The sequence below is a fragment of the Coregonus lavaretus genome (genome assembly GCF_964263955.1).
Source record: "Coregonus lavaretus genome assembly, chromosome: 40".
Taxonomy (NCBI): domain Eukaryota; kingdom Metazoa; phylum Chordata; class Actinopteri; order Salmoniformes; family Salmonidae; genus Coregonus; species Coregonus lavaretus.
Window position 1 is genome coordinate 3,612,272 of NC_140027.1, and position 18,567 is coordinate 3,630,838.

The 18,567-nt window shown below is 44.9% G+C and overlaps 3 protein-coding genes across 3 annotated transcripts; 1 reads left to right on the forward strand and 2 right to left on the reverse strand.

Annotated features, from left to right (window-relative positions):
* Nucleotides 1-603: 603 nt before the first annotated feature.
* Nucleotides 604-10,154, reverse strand: LOC311113581 (arf-GAP with dual PH domain-containing protein 2-like). The gene is made up of 11 exons (XM_084156833.1): nt 9,858-10,154; nt 9,066-9,196; nt 8,794-8,885; nt 8,430-8,518; nt 8,138-8,250; nt 4,360-4,506; nt 4,182-4,265; nt 3,988-4,050; nt 3,777-3,854; nt 3,395-3,623; nt 604-3,235 (listed from the first exon to the last, which is right to left on the reverse strand). The coding sequence occupies exons 1-11, from the start codon at nt 9,943-9,945 to the stop codon at nt 3,204-3,206; spliced, it is 1,146 nt and encodes a 381-aa protein (XP_084012959.1). The 5' UTR covers nt 9,946-10,154; the 3' UTR covers nt 604-3,203.
* A 385-nt stretch (nt 10,155-10,539) lies between these two features.
* Nucleotides 10,540-12,741, forward strand: LOC311113426 (transcription elongation factor, mitochondrial-like). Its single transcript, XM_084156637.1, has 4 exons — nt 10,540-10,671; nt 10,843-11,318; nt 11,492-11,641; nt 11,837-12,741. Exons 1-4 carry the CDS (start codon nt 10,629-10,631, stop codon nt 12,275-12,277), a joined length of 1,110 nt encoding a protein of 369 aa, XP_084012763.1. The 5' UTR covers nt 10,540-10,628; the 3' UTR covers nt 12,278-12,741.
* LOC311113349 (ATPase family AAA domain-containing protein 5-like) lies at nt 12,735-17,877 on the reverse strand (the record flags this gene model as incomplete). The annotated part of the gene is made up of 14 exons (XM_084156564.1): nt 12,735-13,294; nt 13,459-13,611; nt 13,809-14,635; nt 14,787-14,929; nt 15,073-15,277; nt 15,384-15,448; nt 15,534-15,627; nt 15,745-15,890; nt 16,157-16,342; nt 16,496-16,667; nt 16,982-17,130; nt 17,249-17,337; nt 17,419-17,515; nt 17,703-17,877. Coding segments are annotated over 14 exons (2,580 nt in total), but the record flags the coding sequence as incomplete, so codon positions are not given.
* Nucleotides 17,878-18,567: the final 690 nt, after the last annotated feature.

Below are 18,567 nucleotides of genomic sequence, written 5' to 3' on the forward strand. Positions count from 1 at the left end.
AATGGGTCGGGCCGTACTGGGAACACGCACCACTGGCTTAGTGCGGGGATCAGGAACGGGCCGGACCGGACTGGCGACACGCACCACTTGCTTGGTGCGAGGAGCGGGACTGGGTTCTCTTATAAACCCTCCTTCTGCTGCCTAACCAGCTCCTCTCGCCGTGCCTCTACACTCTCCTTCTCCCTTATAGCCTCCTGTAGCTCCTCCCTCTGACCAAATAACTCCTTCTCCCTCTGAACCAATAGCCCCCGTAACCTGGTGGCCTCCTCTCCTAACCTGCAGAATCGCCCTGTCGCTGCCTCCTGCTGCCTCGTCGTCCACACCGTGTGCCCCCCCCAACATTTTCTTGGGGTTGCCTCTCGGGTCTCCGTCGTCGGCACTGTTGGCGCCGTTTCACCTCTCCTACCTGGGCATCCTCCTTCATCGCCTTCCGGTAGCGGACGGCCTCCTCCTCCGTAATTCTCCCCCAACCGAGGAGGACATCTACTAAAGTAACCTCCTGTTTAATTCCCGGTGTTTGCTCCTGAACACGCTGCTTGGTCCTCGTTTGGTGGGATCTTCTGTCACGATCGTTTATAGACGGGACGGACCAAGGCGCAGCGTGATATGCATACATGTTTATTAACGAATAAACACAACGACAAAACAATAAACAAACGATACGTGAAGTCCAAGGCAGCACACCGACATACCATAACACGGAACAAGATCCCACAACTAACAGGTGCCAAAAGGCTGCCTAAGTATGGTCCCCAATCAGAGACAACGAGCTACAGCTGCCTCTGATTGGGAACCACCCCGGCCAACATAGATCTACACATTCTAGATCTAAACATAGAAAAACAACCTAGCAAACACAACACAGAAAATACACACCCTGACTCAACAAATACAAGTCCTCAGAGTCAGGGCGTGACAACCCAAATGTTAATTGTGTAAAAAATTGTAATCATACTTTTCACATTTAGGTGCATTAGCCCAAGCCCCCTACAATATTTAAAGTCAGAGGGGGTATTCAGCTCATTCCCATAAGAGCTAACAGGTATAAGGCCATCTGCAGCTATTTGTTGAGTGAGCTGAAACTTTACCAAGGTCCCTGGCCAACCACGTGAGAGCAGAGCAGACTGAGCATCTGACAGACGTCCCTCAAGTCGCTAGATGCAGGGGCTGGGGCGGGAACTGGGGGAGCAGTATTGGCAGAGCTCAGTCCACCCGGATGAAGCTCCCACCAAAAGAGTGCCAATTCTGGGTGTGTACAGGAGGCCTTGGTGTGGCTCCTGTTGCAGGATTGGGGCTTCCATGGGGGGCAGGAGTGTCCCAGACTAGGGAGGGTAACCAAAACTAGCCTGGGAGGGAGGTTGTGGGGAGAATTGAGGAGGGTGGTGTGGAGGGCAGTGTGGCTGGCGAAGCTCCAAACTCTCAGCATATGAGGGCTGATGATGTGAATGATTCACGGTGTGGACTGCATCATGTGGTGCACTACCCTCAACAGTGTTTTGCCAGACCCTAGGGTAGTGGTCGGTGCTGTGTAGAGCTGGGCTGAGATGAGGTGGGCCTGGTCTGGTAGAGCTGTGCTGTGATGGGCCGGGTCTGGTAGAGCTGTGCCGAGGCGGGCCGGGTCTGATAGACATGTGCTGAGGCGGGCCGGGTCTGGTAGAGATGTGCTGAGGCAGGTCTGGTAGCATGGGAGGGAGTTGTAGAGAGAATTGAAGAGGGTGGTGTGGAGGGCAGTGTGGCTGGCGATGCTCCAAACTCTGCATCAGGCTTCTTTGACTGCGTACGGCTTGGGCATAGCTCAGTGTATCTGCATGCAGTTCCTGGTAGAGAAGTGGTGAAGGGTGGTGTGGGGGGCAGTGTTGCTGACTGTTCTCCAGTCTCTATGAGGCGCCACCAGATGCAGATCTAAAGGAGCATCTGATTTGTCTCAGGGAGTTGGTGGCTGGTCTGCTGCTCTGGGGGGTGAGGTGGACTGGCGAAGGTGGGGACCGCCTCTTTGTACATGTATACATTGTCGTAAAGACAGTCCAGGCACATAATGACACATAATGCAATTACAAAGTAATTGCTACTGTAGTTATCACAGTGTCACAGGTATAATAACAACTTAAAGAATCTATTGCCTCTTGAGGGGTGCTCTATATGGATATAAATAACTCACTCTTCCTGGTGTGTGCTATTGGCATATGCAACAATGACACAGACAGGACATACAAAATAATTTAAATAACAGTAGGCTGCAATTAACACAAAGATAATAAAACACTGTATTATAAAATAACTGTATTATACAAAAAATGAACTCTAATAGATATGTTAAAGTGTTGTATCGCGCTCTCTCGCTTTCTATTTACACTGAGTGTACAAAATATTAGGAATATTGAGTTGCACCACCCCCTCCCCCTTTTGCCCTCAGAACAGCCTCAATTCATCGGGTCATGGACTCTACAAGATGTCAAGGATGCAGGCCCAACATGGCTGTCCTTTGGGTGGTGGACCATTCTTGATACACACGTGAAACTATTGAGCATGAAAAACCCAGCACCGTTGCAGTTCTTGACACAAACTGGTGCGCCTGGCACCTACTACCATACCCTGTTCAAAGGCACTTACATCTTTTGTCTTGCCCATTGACCCTCTGAATGGCACACATACACAATCCATGTCTCCATTGTCTCAAGGCTTAAAAATTATTCTTTAACCTGTCTCCTCCCCTTCGTCTACACTGATTAAAGTCGATTTAACAAGTGACATCAATAAGGGATCATAGCTTTCACCTGGATAGTATATGTCATGGAAAGAGCAGGAGTCCTTAACGTTTTGTACACTCAGTGTGTATGCACATTAGTTAATAGAAAGTATTTATTACATTCCTAATGTCCCCGACAATGCCATCAGTTCCCATCTCATAATAGGCAGTCCTGTCACTGGTTTACAAGGTGCACTGGATGATGGTGGTTTGGAATGATTACCAGTGCTTATCCTCATTGGCAGCTCTTCAATTCGTTTAGCCTCTTTAGCCTCAGTTCATTTAGCCTCTCATCAGTTTCCAATAAACATGACTCCATTGAAGAGTTCATTGATCACCTCTTGTGAGAAGCCTCCGTATGTCACTGCTAGGCTTTCTGAAACAGGCAGTCAGCCCCACATATTGCCATTTCTTCCTGCAAATTTAGTTTTCCTTTCCTCAGGTTTTTACACTCCATTCATTTTTTCATCCTTCTCATGTTTGCCTCAGCTGAAATAACAAATAAAGAAAAAAAAATCAACAAAAACAAATACAATCTTTCAGCTATTCAAAATGACTCTTTCCTGTCATTGACCACTTTTACAATAATCGTAAGTCTCATGCTGCTGGTACATTGTAAACACGGTGAACAGTGAATTGTCTTCTTACTGTTGTAGTGCTGTGGTAGCATAGGCTGGGAGATGACTAGTTTGAAGGCTTCTATCCACTCCCTCTGGTCCTGCTCCTGGTCACACAGGAAGACAAACTGCCTGTCTGGCGTCTCCAAGGTGACCCCGAACCTCCACCTGCCACCGCGGCTCCCCTTAGGCTGGCTCTCCCTCACAGAGTAGCCATGGACCTCTGTGCCGATGAAGACAGCTCCCAGTTCCAAGGCATCCTATGGACGGACACACATGCATACACACAGACACAGCCAGACAAACACACACACACACACACTAGTTACAACATTATTCTCCACAAATACAAATGGCAAATAAATTAGATGAAATCTCATCTTTTGCTTATGCATATTCTCTGTTGTCAGTACCAATAAAGTTTTGAAGTAGGACAGCTTTCTGTCCGTTAAGTTTAGGATGAACCATCTCTTCTTGAATGGCTCCCATTGCTGAGAACAGACACAGAAACAGAAGACACAGAATCAGCCCTGGCTGACCATCATACAGGTTGAGTTTCTGGTGCTCCCGATGTCTATCAATTGAAAACTTCACTATGTTCAATGAATTAGATGGGTTACTAACCGTTGGACCTGTTTTCTCCATGTAGCCTTCTTTAACGCTACTTCTGGTTATCAAAGGTACAAGCTGCACAAACAAAAACATAGAAGGGAGACAGATCTGTACAGAGGGAGTCCTTGAAAGGGTGACATCACCTGTGACATATCATGTCAATTACGGCAATAACAGACTTCTACTTTGAAACAGTTTGTACTCACGTCACTGTTCCTGGCATTAGGGTAGACGTTCTTGAGGTAAGCAAACCGGGTGGCCCGAATTGCATTGAAACAGGACACAATTTCCTAAAAGTAGGAAAGAGAAATTTGACCCCAAGTCTTTAAATCTCTAGACGTCTTCATGACAACGTTTCAATTGAGCTTTGTCATTGGTTCTCACCTGGCTGTTGTCATGGTAAACAAACAGGTTTCTGGTCCGTTCTTCGTCCAGGTATGAGATTTGCAGCCCGTGGGCGTGACCTATCTTTTCCGGCTGGAACACGGCATTGAGGTCCTTTATAGAGATGACTGCTTTGGGCTTCTTCGACTAGGGTCAATAATACACAACAGGCAGCATTTGAATGAGCCCTTCTCAGGTATTTTATATTTAACATTTATTTAACATTCAACTAGGCAAGTCAATTAAGAACACATTCTTATTTAAAATGACGGCCTAGCAAGAGGGAAAAGGCCTCCTGTGGGGACGTGGGCTGGGATAACAAATGTTTTTTGACAAAACGCATCACGACAAAAGAGACACCACAACACTACATAAAGAGACCTAAAACAACAACACAACATGGCAGCAACACAGCATGACAACAACACAACATGGCAGCAACACAGCATGACAACAACACAACATGGCAGCAACACAGCTTGACAAAAACATACCATGACAACAACATGGTAGCAATACAGCATGGCAGCAGCACAACATGGTAGCAGCATAAAACATGACAACAACACAACATGGTAGCAACACAACATGGGAGCAGCACAACATGGTAGCAGCACAACATGGTAGCAACACAACATGGCAGCAGCACAATATGGTAACAGCACAAAACATGGCACAAACATTGTTAGGCACAGACAACAGCACGAAGGACAAAATGGTAGAGATAAAAGCTTCTACCCCCAAGCCATAAGACTCCTGAACAGCTAATCATGGCTACCCGGACTATTTGCACTGCCCCCCCACCCCATCTTTTTACGCTGCTGCTACTCTGTTAATTATTTATGCATAGTCACTTTAACTCTACCCACATGTACATATTACTTCAACTACCTCAACTAGCCGGTGCTCCCGCACATTGACTCTGCACCGGTACCCCCCTGTATATATAGCCTCCCTACTGTTATTTTATTTTACCTCTGCTCTTTTTTTCTCAACACTTTTTTGTTGTTGTTTTATTTTACTTTTTTATTAAAAATAAATGCACTGTTGGTTAAGGGCTGTAAGTAAGCATTTCACTGTAATGTCTGCACCTGTTGTATTCGGCACATGTGGCCAATAAAATGTGATTTGATTTGATTTGATTTGAAAACCCATCACGCCAAGCAGCCACCAGTGTCAGTAAGACATTCTTCCTACCGAACCACATAACCTTTGTTTTGGAGGTGTTCAGAACAAGGTTAAGGGCAGAGAAAGCTTGCTGGACACTCAGAAAGCTTTGTTGTAGAGCATTCCACACAGAATCTGGGGAGGGGCCAGCTGAGTATAAGACTGTATCATCTGCATATACAGTGGGGGAAAAAAGTATTTAGTCAGCCACCAATTGTGCAAGTTCTCCCACTTAAAAAGATGAGAGAGGCCTGTAATTTTCATCATAGGTACACGTCAACTATGACAGACAAATGGAGGAAAAAAAATCCAGAAAATCACATTGTAGGATTTTTAATGAATTTATTTGCAAATTATGGTGGAAAATAAGTATTTGGTCACCTACAAACAAGCAAGATTTCTGGCTCTCACAGACCTGTAACTTCTTCTTTAAGAGGCTCCTCTGTCCTCCACTCGTTACCTGTATTAATGGCACCTGTTTGAACTTGTTATCAGTATAAAAGACACCTGTCCACAACCTCAAACAGTCACACTCCAAACTCCACTATGGCCAAGACCAAAGAGCTGTCAAAGGACACCAGAAACAAAATTGTAGACCTGCACCAGGCTGGGAAGACTGAATCTGCAATAGGTAAGCAGCTTGGTTTGAAGAAATCAACTGTGGGAGCAATTAGTAGGAAATGGAAGACCACTGATAATCTCCCTCGATCTGGGGCTCCACGCAAGATCTCACCCCGTGGGGTCAAAATGATCACAAGAACGGTGAGCAAAAATCCCAGAACCACACGGGGGGACCTAGTGAATGACCTGCAGAGAGCTGGGACCAAAGTAACAAAGCCTACCATCAGTAACACACTACGCCGCCAGGGACTCAAATCCTGCAGTGCAAGACGTGTCCCCCTGCTTAAGCCAGTACATGTCCAGGCCCATCTGAAGTTTGCTAGAGTGCATTTGGATGATCCAGAAGAGGATTGGGAGAATGTCATATGGTCAGATGAAACCAAAATATAACTTTTTGGTAAAAACTCAACTCGTCGTGTTTGGAGGACAAAGAATGCTGAGTTGCATCCAAAGAACACCATACCTACTGTGAAGCATGGGGGTGGAAACATCATGCTTTGGGGCTGTTTTTCTGCAAAGGGACCAGGACGACTGATCCGTGTAAAGGAAAGAATGAATGGGGCCATGTATCATGAGATTTTGAGTGAAAACCTCCTTCCATCAGCAAGGGCATTGAAGATGAAACGTGGCTGGGTCTTTCAGCATGACAATGATCCCAAACACACTGCCCGGGCAACGAAGGAGTGGCTTCGTAAGAAGCATTTCAAGGTCCTGGAGTGGCCTAGCCAGTCTCCAGATCTCAACCCCATAGAAAATCTTTGGAGGGAGTTGAAAGTCCGTGTTGCCCAGCGACAGCCCCAAAACATCACAGCTCTAGAGGAGATCTGCATGGAGGAATGGGCCAAAATACCAGCAACAGTGTGTGAAAACCTTGTGAAGACTTACAGAAAACGTTTGACATGTGTCATTGCCAACAAAGGGTATATAACAAAGTATTGAGGAACTTTTGTTATTGACCAAATACTTATTTTCCACCATAATTTGCAAATAAATTCATTAAAAATCCTACAATGTGATTTTCTGGATTTACATAGTTGACGTGTACCTATGATCTAAACAATCTGACCCAGATGTTCCTTTAGCACCTCAGACTCTGTGACCGCCTGCAGGGAGAAGCTGTGTAGCAAGGAAGGGGAAAAAGACGGAGGAGCATCAGGGCTAGAATGGCTGGGAGATGAGGAAGTGTTGGACGGGCAAGGAGGAATCCTAACTTAATGAAGTGAGGATTAAAGAGCCCAGCCATACACTCCTTGTCAGTAACAACCACATCATCCACATTAAGGGACATGGGCAACTGTGAGGAGGAAGGTTTATTCTCCAGGTCTTTCACTGTATTCCAGAACTTCTTTGGGTTAGACCCACAGAGAGAGAACGGCTCCTTAAAGTAACTGACTTTGGCCTTCCGGATAGCCTGAGCGCACTATTTCTCATTTGCCTGAACGACAGCCAGTCAGCCTGAGTATTTGTGTGCCGATCCTTTCGCCAAATAGTGTCCTTGAGGTGGAGTAACTCTGCCAGATCACGGTCGAACCATGGGCTTGTTAACAATAAAATAAGGTCCAAGCGTCTTCGACAGAGGGGATCAAGCGGATTCTGTACCAATTTACAGAGGCCAGGTCATGAAGGAAGGTTTCTCATTAAAGTTTTTCCGCAAGCATCTATGACAAATCAGGACAGGTCATTTAACTGAGCAGCCATTACAAACACAGGCCGTAAAACAGTGATCACTAAGGTCATTACAGAAAACACCAGATGGATACCTATCAGGATTATTTGTGAGGATAACATCAAGGAGAGTAGCCTTTTCTGGGTGTTTGGGGTCATATCTCATGGGATTGGTAATGATCTGAGAGAGATTTAGGGAGTCCCATTGTTTTAAGTAACATGGGACATTCCCTGTGACTTTTCAATAACGTTCTGGGAACATCCCCAGGACTACATTTTGTTAGCTGGGTTATCTGATCAAAGAGGATGGAGAGAAGCTACTTACATCCTCATTGGTGAAGTATCTCAAGGTGAAGTCTGTTTCAGAGAGCAGGAATCTCCTTTTCAGGAACTGCTTGTTGTCCTTGCCTTTCTTCCATAGAATTCCTTCGTAAATTCCTGAATGGGATCCAACCAATAAAAAACATTGATTTAGTTAGTATACGCAGTATTTTGCCACGTTTGGTTCTATGCCTTGCTCTGTAGACAGAGATGTATGGAAATATCTTATGTTCCTAGACAATTTTAATCAAATAAATTGACTTATCCATGAAGGCTTGTCAACATTTAGCACTTACCTGAACTATAACCTTGTTGAAGGAAGTTATTATCTCCTGTGAATTCTCTCCTCTCATACTTAGCACGTATCCACTGATCTTTAAGAACACTGTCAGGAAGCCAAAAGGTGAAAGATTTAAATACAAAATGATTATTTTAAATATACAAACTCTTTGTGTTGAATATATGACTCAACTTCAACCACAAACCCTGCAATATCTGCCAACTCAATCAATTGTAGGCTAATCGACATCAAGATATTTCTTCCTCTTCTCTTGAAATAATACTACATCCTTCCACTGAATGAACAACTGTCAAGTCATCACAATTTACACTTCCTTAAATTGAGTGAGTGAATGAAGACATTGATATAGTCCCACTCACACACAGTCCTTCTCCTGTGGCCGGTAGTAGAATGGCGGAACACACTTCTCATAGAAGGCATTGGCTGCAGCGTTACCCCTTGTCTTCATAAACTACAATTAGAAACATAATAGGAACGTTATAACATAATAATAACATAATAATAACATAATAATAACATAATAGCATAACAGCAAAGGGATTGTGACTATTATTGTGTATACATGAGAGTACATCCTTCAAGGTGTAATGGTCCTTGGTACACTACTGGGCTATGACATGTTAAACTGTACCTCCACTAGGGAATCATCCCAGAAATCCAAGCGTATGGACTTTATCCGGCTGATGGCAGGCAAGTCCCGATGTGTCCCCGAACAGTTCACACATACAAACACACCAAGTTTGTACGAGGCCCAGTCTGGCTCTGTGAATAGCAGTAATATGATACTGTGTCAGCCTGTAACCTTTGAACCATGTTGCTATAGTTTGTGAACAATGAGGCAGGCCACTATACAGTATATTGGACTTTGTAGTATGTCACGCCTTGATTGGTTGTTTTTCTCAGGTTGGCTGTTGAGCTGTAGAGAGTTACTGGAAAGGAGGAACCACTGTGATCATTGACTGAATAAACTATAACTTCCCCCAAAAGAGGTTCTTTAAAACATGCCATGGTTGTAATCATTTTACATTTGAGTCATTATCCAGAGCGACTTACAGTTAGTGCATTCATCTTAAGATAGCTAGGTGAGACAACCACATCACAGTCGGAGTAAGTACATTACCAGCAGTGAAATACAGTGAAATAAAAGCAAATGCAAATACAACTCACATGTCTTACATGGCTTAGGTATTTTCTCATGCTCCACATTCTATGAACAATAGACAACCACACTAAAATAGTCTATCATCAATATGAAATAGTCACATAGCTTCTGTCTGGGAGTCCTTCAATATTTCACTACTTTAAACTTTTGTTTTATAGGTCCTATCTGTATCATATCCTAGCCACAATGGTTGCCTGAACATGTCAAATGTTAGAGGCTATCAAACATGGTTTAACATGTATTTTATTAAATATAACTTACCAGGGGCCCCACAGTCGGCACAATGGTCGTTGCTGGGCTGTTTCACCAGATTAAGCAGAATCTGCTTATTTCTCTCCGGACTTGCCATAAGTAAATCTACTGTTCTTCTGCCTCAATCAAGTCCCAACAAACAAATTGCTTATTTTACGTAGGTCCATGTCTTTTCATTCAGTTAAAATGTATTACTTTTACAACAGGTGTCAGGACATTTTTGTCTTTGTTGTTGCCCTTGACCGCGCTCACTGGCCCGACGTTTCCTTTTCTCACTGGCATAGCAACATGAAGTTTATTGTTCTCCACTCAAACACTCACTATTCAAATAACAATGAGCAGGGGAAGTGAAAAAGGCGTTACCATATTACGTATTATTTATAAAAAGACAAGTAGGCCTGACAGAATAGTAATATCTAAGAAAAACAACCGTAATTGATTGTATGGTATATATTCCAACAAAATATATCGAGATAATATCTAATGTTTTAATAATGTCACCAACATTTATTCATATTCATATTGACATTTAACTAAATAAAATATCTTAATAAAAACGAAGTCAGCTTTGAAGAAGTTTGCACTTGAGATGAAAGTCAGTGAGATCTCACATGCAGCATAAAGAACCTGGAGAGTGGGGGAACATAAAGTGCCTAGGAACAAATTATGCATGAACCTTGTTTCTGCATCGGCGTGAGACCGGCAAACAACTAAAGGGCAAACGTTTTGTAACCTGCATTGATTTCTAGAAGATGAATTACCTCTAAAACCACGATTATAATGTGGGTTGCAAGGCGATTTACGTCTTTAGTCGCCCGGAGAGGTATGCACAAATGTTTTATTCAAGTCTTTCGTAACTTCTTAATTACAATTTTGTCCGGTGCTATTTGTTAGCTGGTTCTTGTGTTTGTAATGAGGGGTGTTCATGTAATTCGTTCAATCACTCGCAATGTATTTTCCGCACCTATTGTATGTTTCCCCTCTATTCTTGCAGGGCAGTGTGGCTTATTCTACCGACCCCAGGGCTCGCTCCCCGAACTAGAATTCCGATATCTCAACTGCACGTGCTGCTGGAGGAGTCGGATCCCAGTAGCAGGCTTTGAAACCCTGAATGGCACCTTCTCTTCTTCTATTACTCCTTGCAATGATGACAACAAGTCGCTGGACGCATACTACACGTCAGAGCAGCGAGATGTCATTCTGCAGCTCCTCAACAATGCGGCAGAGTCGGAACTCGCCGCTGTCAAGCTCCTTCGTGGCCGCAAGTCTGTCAACATTGTGGAATACAGGACTAGAAATGGACCTTTTAAAAATCTCGAAAGCGTCATAAATGTGCCGCTTCTGAAACACAAAAGTGCTGTCATTGTCTTCAACTCCATCCTCAACCCTCCGGAGAAGAAGGAGAAAAGAAAAATAAAGGTCCAGCTAGCCAAGTTCATCAGACCAGAGGTGGAAAGGACCTGGCTAGAGGTAAGATGATTTAGCTAATGATGGCCTTGAGGTCTGGACGTTGATGGCACAGGTGGTAGGGCAGCCCACAGGGTCAGTCACCGCTGTCTGTACCCCCTCAGTCACGTCACCACAAAAATACTACATGTCAGTGTTATTACATGTATATTAATCCACTTTTGTCTTTCTTCCAGGAAGCAAATTCCATAGTGTCCATTGTGTGTGGAGTGAATAAAATAGCATGGGCGCACATGGATCGTGGCATGAATGTGTTGGAGTGGCAACATGAGGATTGCCACAACTTCCTGAAGGGAACCTACATGGCTTCTGCCTACTTGGATGACGTAAGTTGAATGTTTCCGACCGAGGTATTCTTGCATTTGTTTAAGTAGGTTAGCCCTGAGGCATGACTATGGTGTCAGTCTACAGCAATGTCTCAGGGCTAGGTTGCAGCTTAGTGCATAATCATTGACTGTAATATCCAAATAGCCTAACTCCTGTACTGAATCACATCTCATTATGTGCCATAACATCACCAGATTTCCAGTGTGGTATCCCACCTCCCCACGGCTGACTTCTTCGTTGTGGAAAAGCCGTCCATCTCCCTCCAGAACACCGCCCTGTACCCGGTAATGGCTCACATGCGTACAGTGGAGGCAATGCTGTTCGCCCTGCTGGAGCCCCGCTACACCCAGCCGGACATCACCGCTCCACCCAAGGTGCTCAACATGATGCGCACCGCCGTCGGCCGCCATTTTGACCTCATGGTGGGCGAGTCACGCACCAGCGGGGCCCAGACGGTGCGACATATGATGACGGAGTCAGTGACTCAGAAGATTCCGAGGGTGACATTCCCTCACAACCTGTTGGTGAAATACAGGAACTCCTTCCAGATGGGTGGACGGAGTCGGGGGGAGGAGCTGTGTGACGCCATTTTGCAGGCTGTGGCGTTTTACGAGCTGCTCAGTGAATCGAGTTAATGTTAGAGACAATTTCCATGCTCCATTTTCAGAGACAAAGACCGATTGACTAATGTGTACAGTATGTGTGACCTGGTGGGTCAAAGGTCACAGAGCTACCCTGAGAGACATGCATATTGGAGGCTTGATGGATGTTGATGCTATCTTATATTTAAATGTATACTACAACACTTCCAACCGGTACACTCAGATGGTATTGCACATGAGGTCTCAGTTCAGGCCCCACAGCTGAACTCAAGCCTCCCCTCATACAGACACCACACGTCATGTTTTCTTCACTTTCCCATGAATAGAAATGTTATGTCAGGGACAATAGTAAAGCAGAACAGGCTTGAATGTGTACAGTGATATGTCACATGCGACCACCTGCACGGACAAATGTTTATAATGTCTTCTGACTGAAATACCTCTCAGATTTTAAACACCACCTCACTGAACCCGAGTGAAATAAAAAGTAACAAATACATGTTTTTATTTTGTTATGCATAAATATAAAAATATGATTTCATATTTCAGTTATACATTTTGAATGCATACAGTAGAAACTTAACTTCTCACTCATTCAATTCATGTAAAAAAAAAAAAGCATGAATGAATGTACAGTATAATAGATATACAGCAAACTATCATCGTGGTCCTCTGTAGCTCAACTGGTAGAGCACGGTGCTTGTAACGCCAAGGTAGTGGGTTCGATCCCCGGGACCACCCATACACAAAAATGTATGCACGCATGACTAAGTCGCTTTGGATAAAAGCGTCTGCTAAATGGCATATTATTATTATTATGAAGACACATGGGCTACATTCACTAAATCATAAGTCATTAACATAGGGAGATGATAGCATTAACCTCCCTGTTATGCAGTGTAGAGAGCCAGACATGTTGCCTAGTAGTTTCAGATCTGTTTGTGTAGTCTTGCTGACTTCAATGGTCATTGTTATGGGAAATCATCTGCAAGGAGTCTCACAGTGGCCTTAGGGAGGCCCAGGTGAGTACTGCTGAGGTAATGCAGAAACCTAGGAGAAAAAGAAACAGAAAGAGCATTCATACAACAAAAATCGGTCATTTTAAGTAATCTAAGCGATCTATTTAATTATAACTGCTTTTGGTCCAACTTTGTTTTCTCTTGGTAGAAATGAATAAGGTGCACCTCCTGCTCTCATGCAGTGTATTGACTCACCTGCCTTGGCCCTGTTCCTGAGTTCTCTCTGATTGGCAGATGGTGCGGAGGACAGGCAGGTAGTCCACGGCAACAGCCTGCTTGCTTCCCAAGGTGCAGAAAGCTCTGCTTGAGAGGACGGTTCTGATGATGTCATATCTCCTTTGGACCATGCTGGAAGACAAACTGATGTTCAGATACCACAGTGACTCAATGGAACTGGAGCTTTACAATGAAAGTTATATATTCAGTGTAACGTAATATCAGAAGGTTTTGTTTGCAATAATGCTAATTTCTGACTAACAGCCACCAATGCATTTCTTACAGAGTGAAAAAATTCCCAGATAGAACACTCAGGAGACTGCACTCACCTAGGATCACAGGAAGTGGTCTGACTGACCCTGAAACCCTGTCTGTGTGGGGCGACAGGGAGGGTGAGTTTCTCCATCACCCTCCCCCTCTGCTCCCCCTCCAGCCTCTGGGATCCAGTCCAGACCCCAGACACCCTGGCCAGGCACCTCTGGAAGCCCATGCCCTCTACTGCAGCCTTGATCTCCAATGTCCTCTCACAACCCCACCTCCAGGAGCCCTGATCCTCCTCTCTCATCTCATCTAGCAGTCCATCCTTAATCTCTGCCCCTGTCCAGAGAAAAGCCCCTGGCCTGCATGGACCTGCCTTATGTGGACACTCACTCGGTAGAGAGATATCAATGAAGGACATGAGGTCCATAAAGTCAGTTATTGCACCTAAGCAGTGGTACACCAACCCATCTGCCTTCTTCTCAGTTAGAAGTTTGTCATTAACAGTCTCAGTAATATTTGATGCACTTGGATGAGTACTCCTCAGTGACAGTGAGGCTCTGTAAGGCTTTACTAACATGCTGTGAGCTGATCTGGAATCAGATGTTGGCACACATTTCTTTCTCCTCAGCCTGGAGCCAGAGGACACCTTAACTGGACTGGTCTGATCCAGGATCAGTGGGACCTGAGGGTGGGGGTGGATGTCAGGGGGTGTTGGCTCACTCTGAAGCCTAGGGCGAGTCACTTTCTTTGCGGCGAGGAGAGGACTGGGCTGGGTCCTGACTGGTAGGGGAAGGAGGACCTCCAGGTTTGAGTAGAGCAGAGCTACACCTCTCCTCCAGCTCTCAGTAAGGATCTCCATCAGCTTGACAATGTCTGGTTTAGCCCAGGATTGGCACTGAGGAATCAAAGAGAAAGGCACCTCATACAGTTAGACTGTCATTCAATGTTGTTACCTGAATAATAGCATTGGATGTTCATCTAGTTAAAGTTCTTTAAATCCCTGTGGATCAGTATTGTGAGGCCACAGGGCCTCCGAGGTGACGTGCCTTTAGAGTGGTCTGCAGGTCATGGCTGTGGTCAGAGTTCAGGAGCCCCAGCATGCTCTGAGTGCAGCCCACATCACAGGGAGGATGGCGGGGAGAAGTCTTTTCACCCACTGCACTGTCTTCCACTTCAGCAACACCCAGAGCTAGGGTTCACCAAAACAATCAAGTGATTCAATTGTAAGACTTGACAGGGACCAAGAAAACTAAGGGTTCACAATACATGTGATATACCAACACACCTAGCCATTGAAGTTAGTCAGTTAATAGTTAGTCATCACTTACTCACTTCCATACACACCACCTGCAGGGTCCTTCAGTGGGGTTGCCCTCTGAGATACTTGTCCTCCTCCACTGCAGATCCAGAGCTGCAGCTGCAGTAGGCTACGTCTGATGTCTCCCTGGTTCACGCTCACCAGAGAGGTGATGTCCCCAGGATCCGTCCTTACGTTCTCAGCCAGACACAGCAGCTGCAGGTAACTGCAAACATTCACCTGGGAGGGGGCACGACACAGACAGAAACAAAATGGAGTAGCAGCTTCATATCATATCATGCACATTAGTTGAGGGGATGCAATGGTGCCTAGATGCTTTACCTACCACTGAAGGTGTTTTAAAAAGGATCGCTTTAAAGTCGCCGTCAAATTTTGCACTGAAGGAGGGATCTGAAGACAGTTTTCGTGTTATGATTCAACTTCACATTTTCAATACAGATTGAATTCATATTATTCAGTATATATACACACACACCACTAGTGGTCAGTATCACAGGTCTCTTGGTTGTCGTCATGAAGGTCTTGATTGCTGTGAGGAATCCCACATCATCATCGAATATGACATCAACCTGCGGGAGAGCAGGTGCAGCTTGGTCACTTCATTAAAACTACAGTTATGCAGTCAAGTCTGCAACCTAGAACTGCTATACAACTGAAATAAAACAACTGACTGTTGTGTGGTTTACCTCTTCAAATAGAATGAGTGATGTGGACATCCTTTTACTCTGTCTACCTGTTGGTGGTTCTTCAATGTCTGGTGACAGTTGACTGACTAACCTAGGGTTAATAATATCTGCCTTCTTCACGGTCACGGTCTTGAGAGAGACAAAAACTGTAGGAAATAATATCAACGATTAAACAAAGCCACACCAGAGGAGGCTGGTGGGAGGAGCTATAGGAGGACAGGCTTATTGTAATCGATGGAATAAATGGAACGGTATCAAGCACATCAAACATACTGAAACCACATTTTCGCCTCCGTTCCATTGATTCCATTCCAGCCATTACAAATGAGCCAGTGCTCCTATAGCTCCTCCCACCAGCCTCCTAAGATATGTGGTTAACTAAACTTTCAAGGTGTTTCCTGTTTTTCTTAACTGTTGGGTTCATCCTGTTTTGTAGATAATGAAGGGCTGTCTATGATCTCTGGTTTACTCTTCTTCTTGAAGAAGTTTGCCAGCATCATGGAGGCTGCACTGCCACCCATCTTATGGCGAGAGCTACAAGGGGGCTGAGGCCCCTTCCTAGAGGATGAGAAAACCTTTCTGGGAGAGGCCACTTTACCTGTGTGAGGAGAGCACAAAATAGGTTTAACCCACATTCTCCATTGGACAAACACTATACAAAATAGCTCCTGTCACTTTAAATAAGTGATTTTCAGTAGATGGTTATGCTTAGACTGCAATGAAATACTTTTCAGTTGCGGGGTGTGCTTACCAGCTACTGTGTCAGATTTAGTTGAGGTGTTGTTGCTGTTGTAGCTCCTGAGATGAGATGGTTCGAGGGTGGTGCTTCCCTGGATCTCCACCAGGTGAGATTGGGTGGCCTCTTTCAGTTGAGTCAGGACGTCGCGACCACTGCGCTGGGAGGAAGCGTTCATTTCGAACACCTGGAGAGGCCAAGGAAATGAGCAGTCAAGACAGCCATCTTACATATATTACACTGACTAGTCATACTGCACCCACAGGTTAGAAGATGACTGCATACACCCGTATGAAAGCTAACCTGTTTCTGTGAATCATATGACTGAATGAACATGTGCAGGCCTCTCCTGGTTCTCGGCTTTACCCATCTTATCTGATTATCCACAAACTGTAATTTAAAAGTTAAAAATAGAGGAATGTATTTGTACCATATTCTAACACCAATCAGCAGGTCCTATGTGAATGGGACTGTAAGTCTTCTAAGTAGTCTCACACTGACCTTGAAGCCCAGCTCCTGAGCGCAGGCGTATACTGAGGCTGTCTTGCCCACTCCTGGAGGTCCTGTGATCAGCATGGTGCTACACAGATCTTCCTCCCCGTTCTCCTCCACTCCAGCCTCTCCCTGGAAGTCACCACAGTCCCACGAGTCTGCACAGCCAAACCGGAGGTCAACACTACAATCAATGTTATTCATGGAAGATTCACAGTTTTTTTATGATACAGTAGGTGGTTTTATTTTACTATTTTTTGTTCCACCAATTTTTACCATTGCTGTTGGCGTTTTCTTCTAGCTTCCTTTCCCGCTCTTTTCTCATCTCTTCAGAGTCAGCTCTCAGTTTCCATTTCTTTAACCAACTGCAAACAGAAATAAGGAAATGCATTTAAGACTATAAAAGCTAAACATTGAAGGAGCTAGCCGTGGTGTTAGCAACTCACCTGTGTAGCTTCTTTACAGAGGTAGGGTTGCCTATTACCTCACTGGAGTGCTGAGGGCGGTACTTCTCTGTCCACAGCAAATCCTCAATGTTGTGAACTTCACAACAGAAAAATAAAGAATGGTACACATCTTAAAGGCCATTGGCAGATCCCAATCAATGACAGAGCTAAAGCACCTCTGTATTCTAGTGGTCTGGGGCATACACAGTTAGGACATACAAAATTGGACAAAGAAAAGTAAATACATTGTAGTTTCAACAACAATCTGTATTAGGAATCATCACCTCTCCTTTGGCATCTCTGTGGTTGGGCAGGATAGACCTTCTGAGGAGATTTTGGTGGGTTAGGGGTCAGTTCATGACCTATCCCCAGACCTTGACTCTCGTGCTGTTGCTGCCTGAGTCTTTGTGTTCGGCTCAGCCTGCTTCTTCTAGGCTGACCCCTGGAAGAGGGGATAAGAGACCCCCTGACTTGGTGTTCTAAAGAGGGACTATACCCAGTAAAGCTGGTCTCCTCTAACCCCAGGCTAGACCTTTGGCGCTTGCGTACAGTTTCAGGGTCCTCCCTCTCATTCTGATGTTTCCTCTTCTCTCCTACAGAGCTAGGAGGAGATGTAGCGCCTATCTCTGTCTCTGAAAGAAAAGGCGATCAGTAAGACTGTGTGGGCCATATTCTTGTATCAGATTCAGACTGTATACATGACAATAAGAACATGACACAGATAGAATAGAGGTAACTACAGTTTCTCAATCTTACCTGGACTTTCCGACTCCAGTAAATTCTCTTTGTATTTCTTCAGCAGCATAGTGAAGACTCTTCTGACTGAGAACAGTGGGTTAGACACTTTGACCTCTTCAAGAGACCCCTTGCAGACAGACCCTGACAACGTATCTCTCCAGCCAGAAGTAATTGACCCCTTCCTCTCAGTCTGGCTGCGTTTAAGTGTTGAGCTGGACCACCAATTCAAAATCCGTCTCTGTGAGTGTTGGGGACTATTCGCCTTATTAGTGTCCCGTTTCCTGGTGAAAATGGATGCCACCTTCTCATCCGAGACCCTGGCTGTCCCAGGGGCAGACTGCACCGCTGCTTGAATTGTGAGGGTACATGGTATTTCATTCTGGCCAGATGTAAGTCCAACTCCTGCTCCAT

Excerpts from the sequence above, each read along its gene's own strand:
- LOC311113426 (XM_084156637.1), top strand. The coding sequence starts at position 10,629 with ATGTGGGTTGCAAGGCGATTTACGTCTTTAGTCGCCCGGAGAG. Across the intron at positions 10,672-10,842 it reads GTCTTTAGTCGCCCGGAGAG|GGCAGTGTGGCTTATTCTAC; the intron begins GTATGCACAAAT and ends CTATTCTTGCAG. Across the intron at positions 11,319-11,491 it reads TGGAAAGGACCTGGCTAGAG|GAAGCAAATTCCATAGTGTC; the intron begins GTAAGATGATTT and ends TCTTTCTTCCAG.
- LOC311113581 (XM_084156833.1), bottom strand. The coding sequence starts at position 9,945 with ATGGCAAGTCCGGAGAGAAATAAGCAGATTCTGCTTAATCTGGTGAAA. Across the intron at positions 8,519-8,793 it reads CCACAGGAGAAGGACTGTGT|TGTTCTTAAAGATCAGTGGA; the intron begins GTGAGTGGGACT and ends GCTTCCTGACAG. Across the intron at positions 4,266-4,359 it reads TTTACCATGACAACAGCCAG|GAAATTGTGTCCTGTTTCAA; the intron begins GTGAGAACCAAT and ends TCCTACTTTTAG.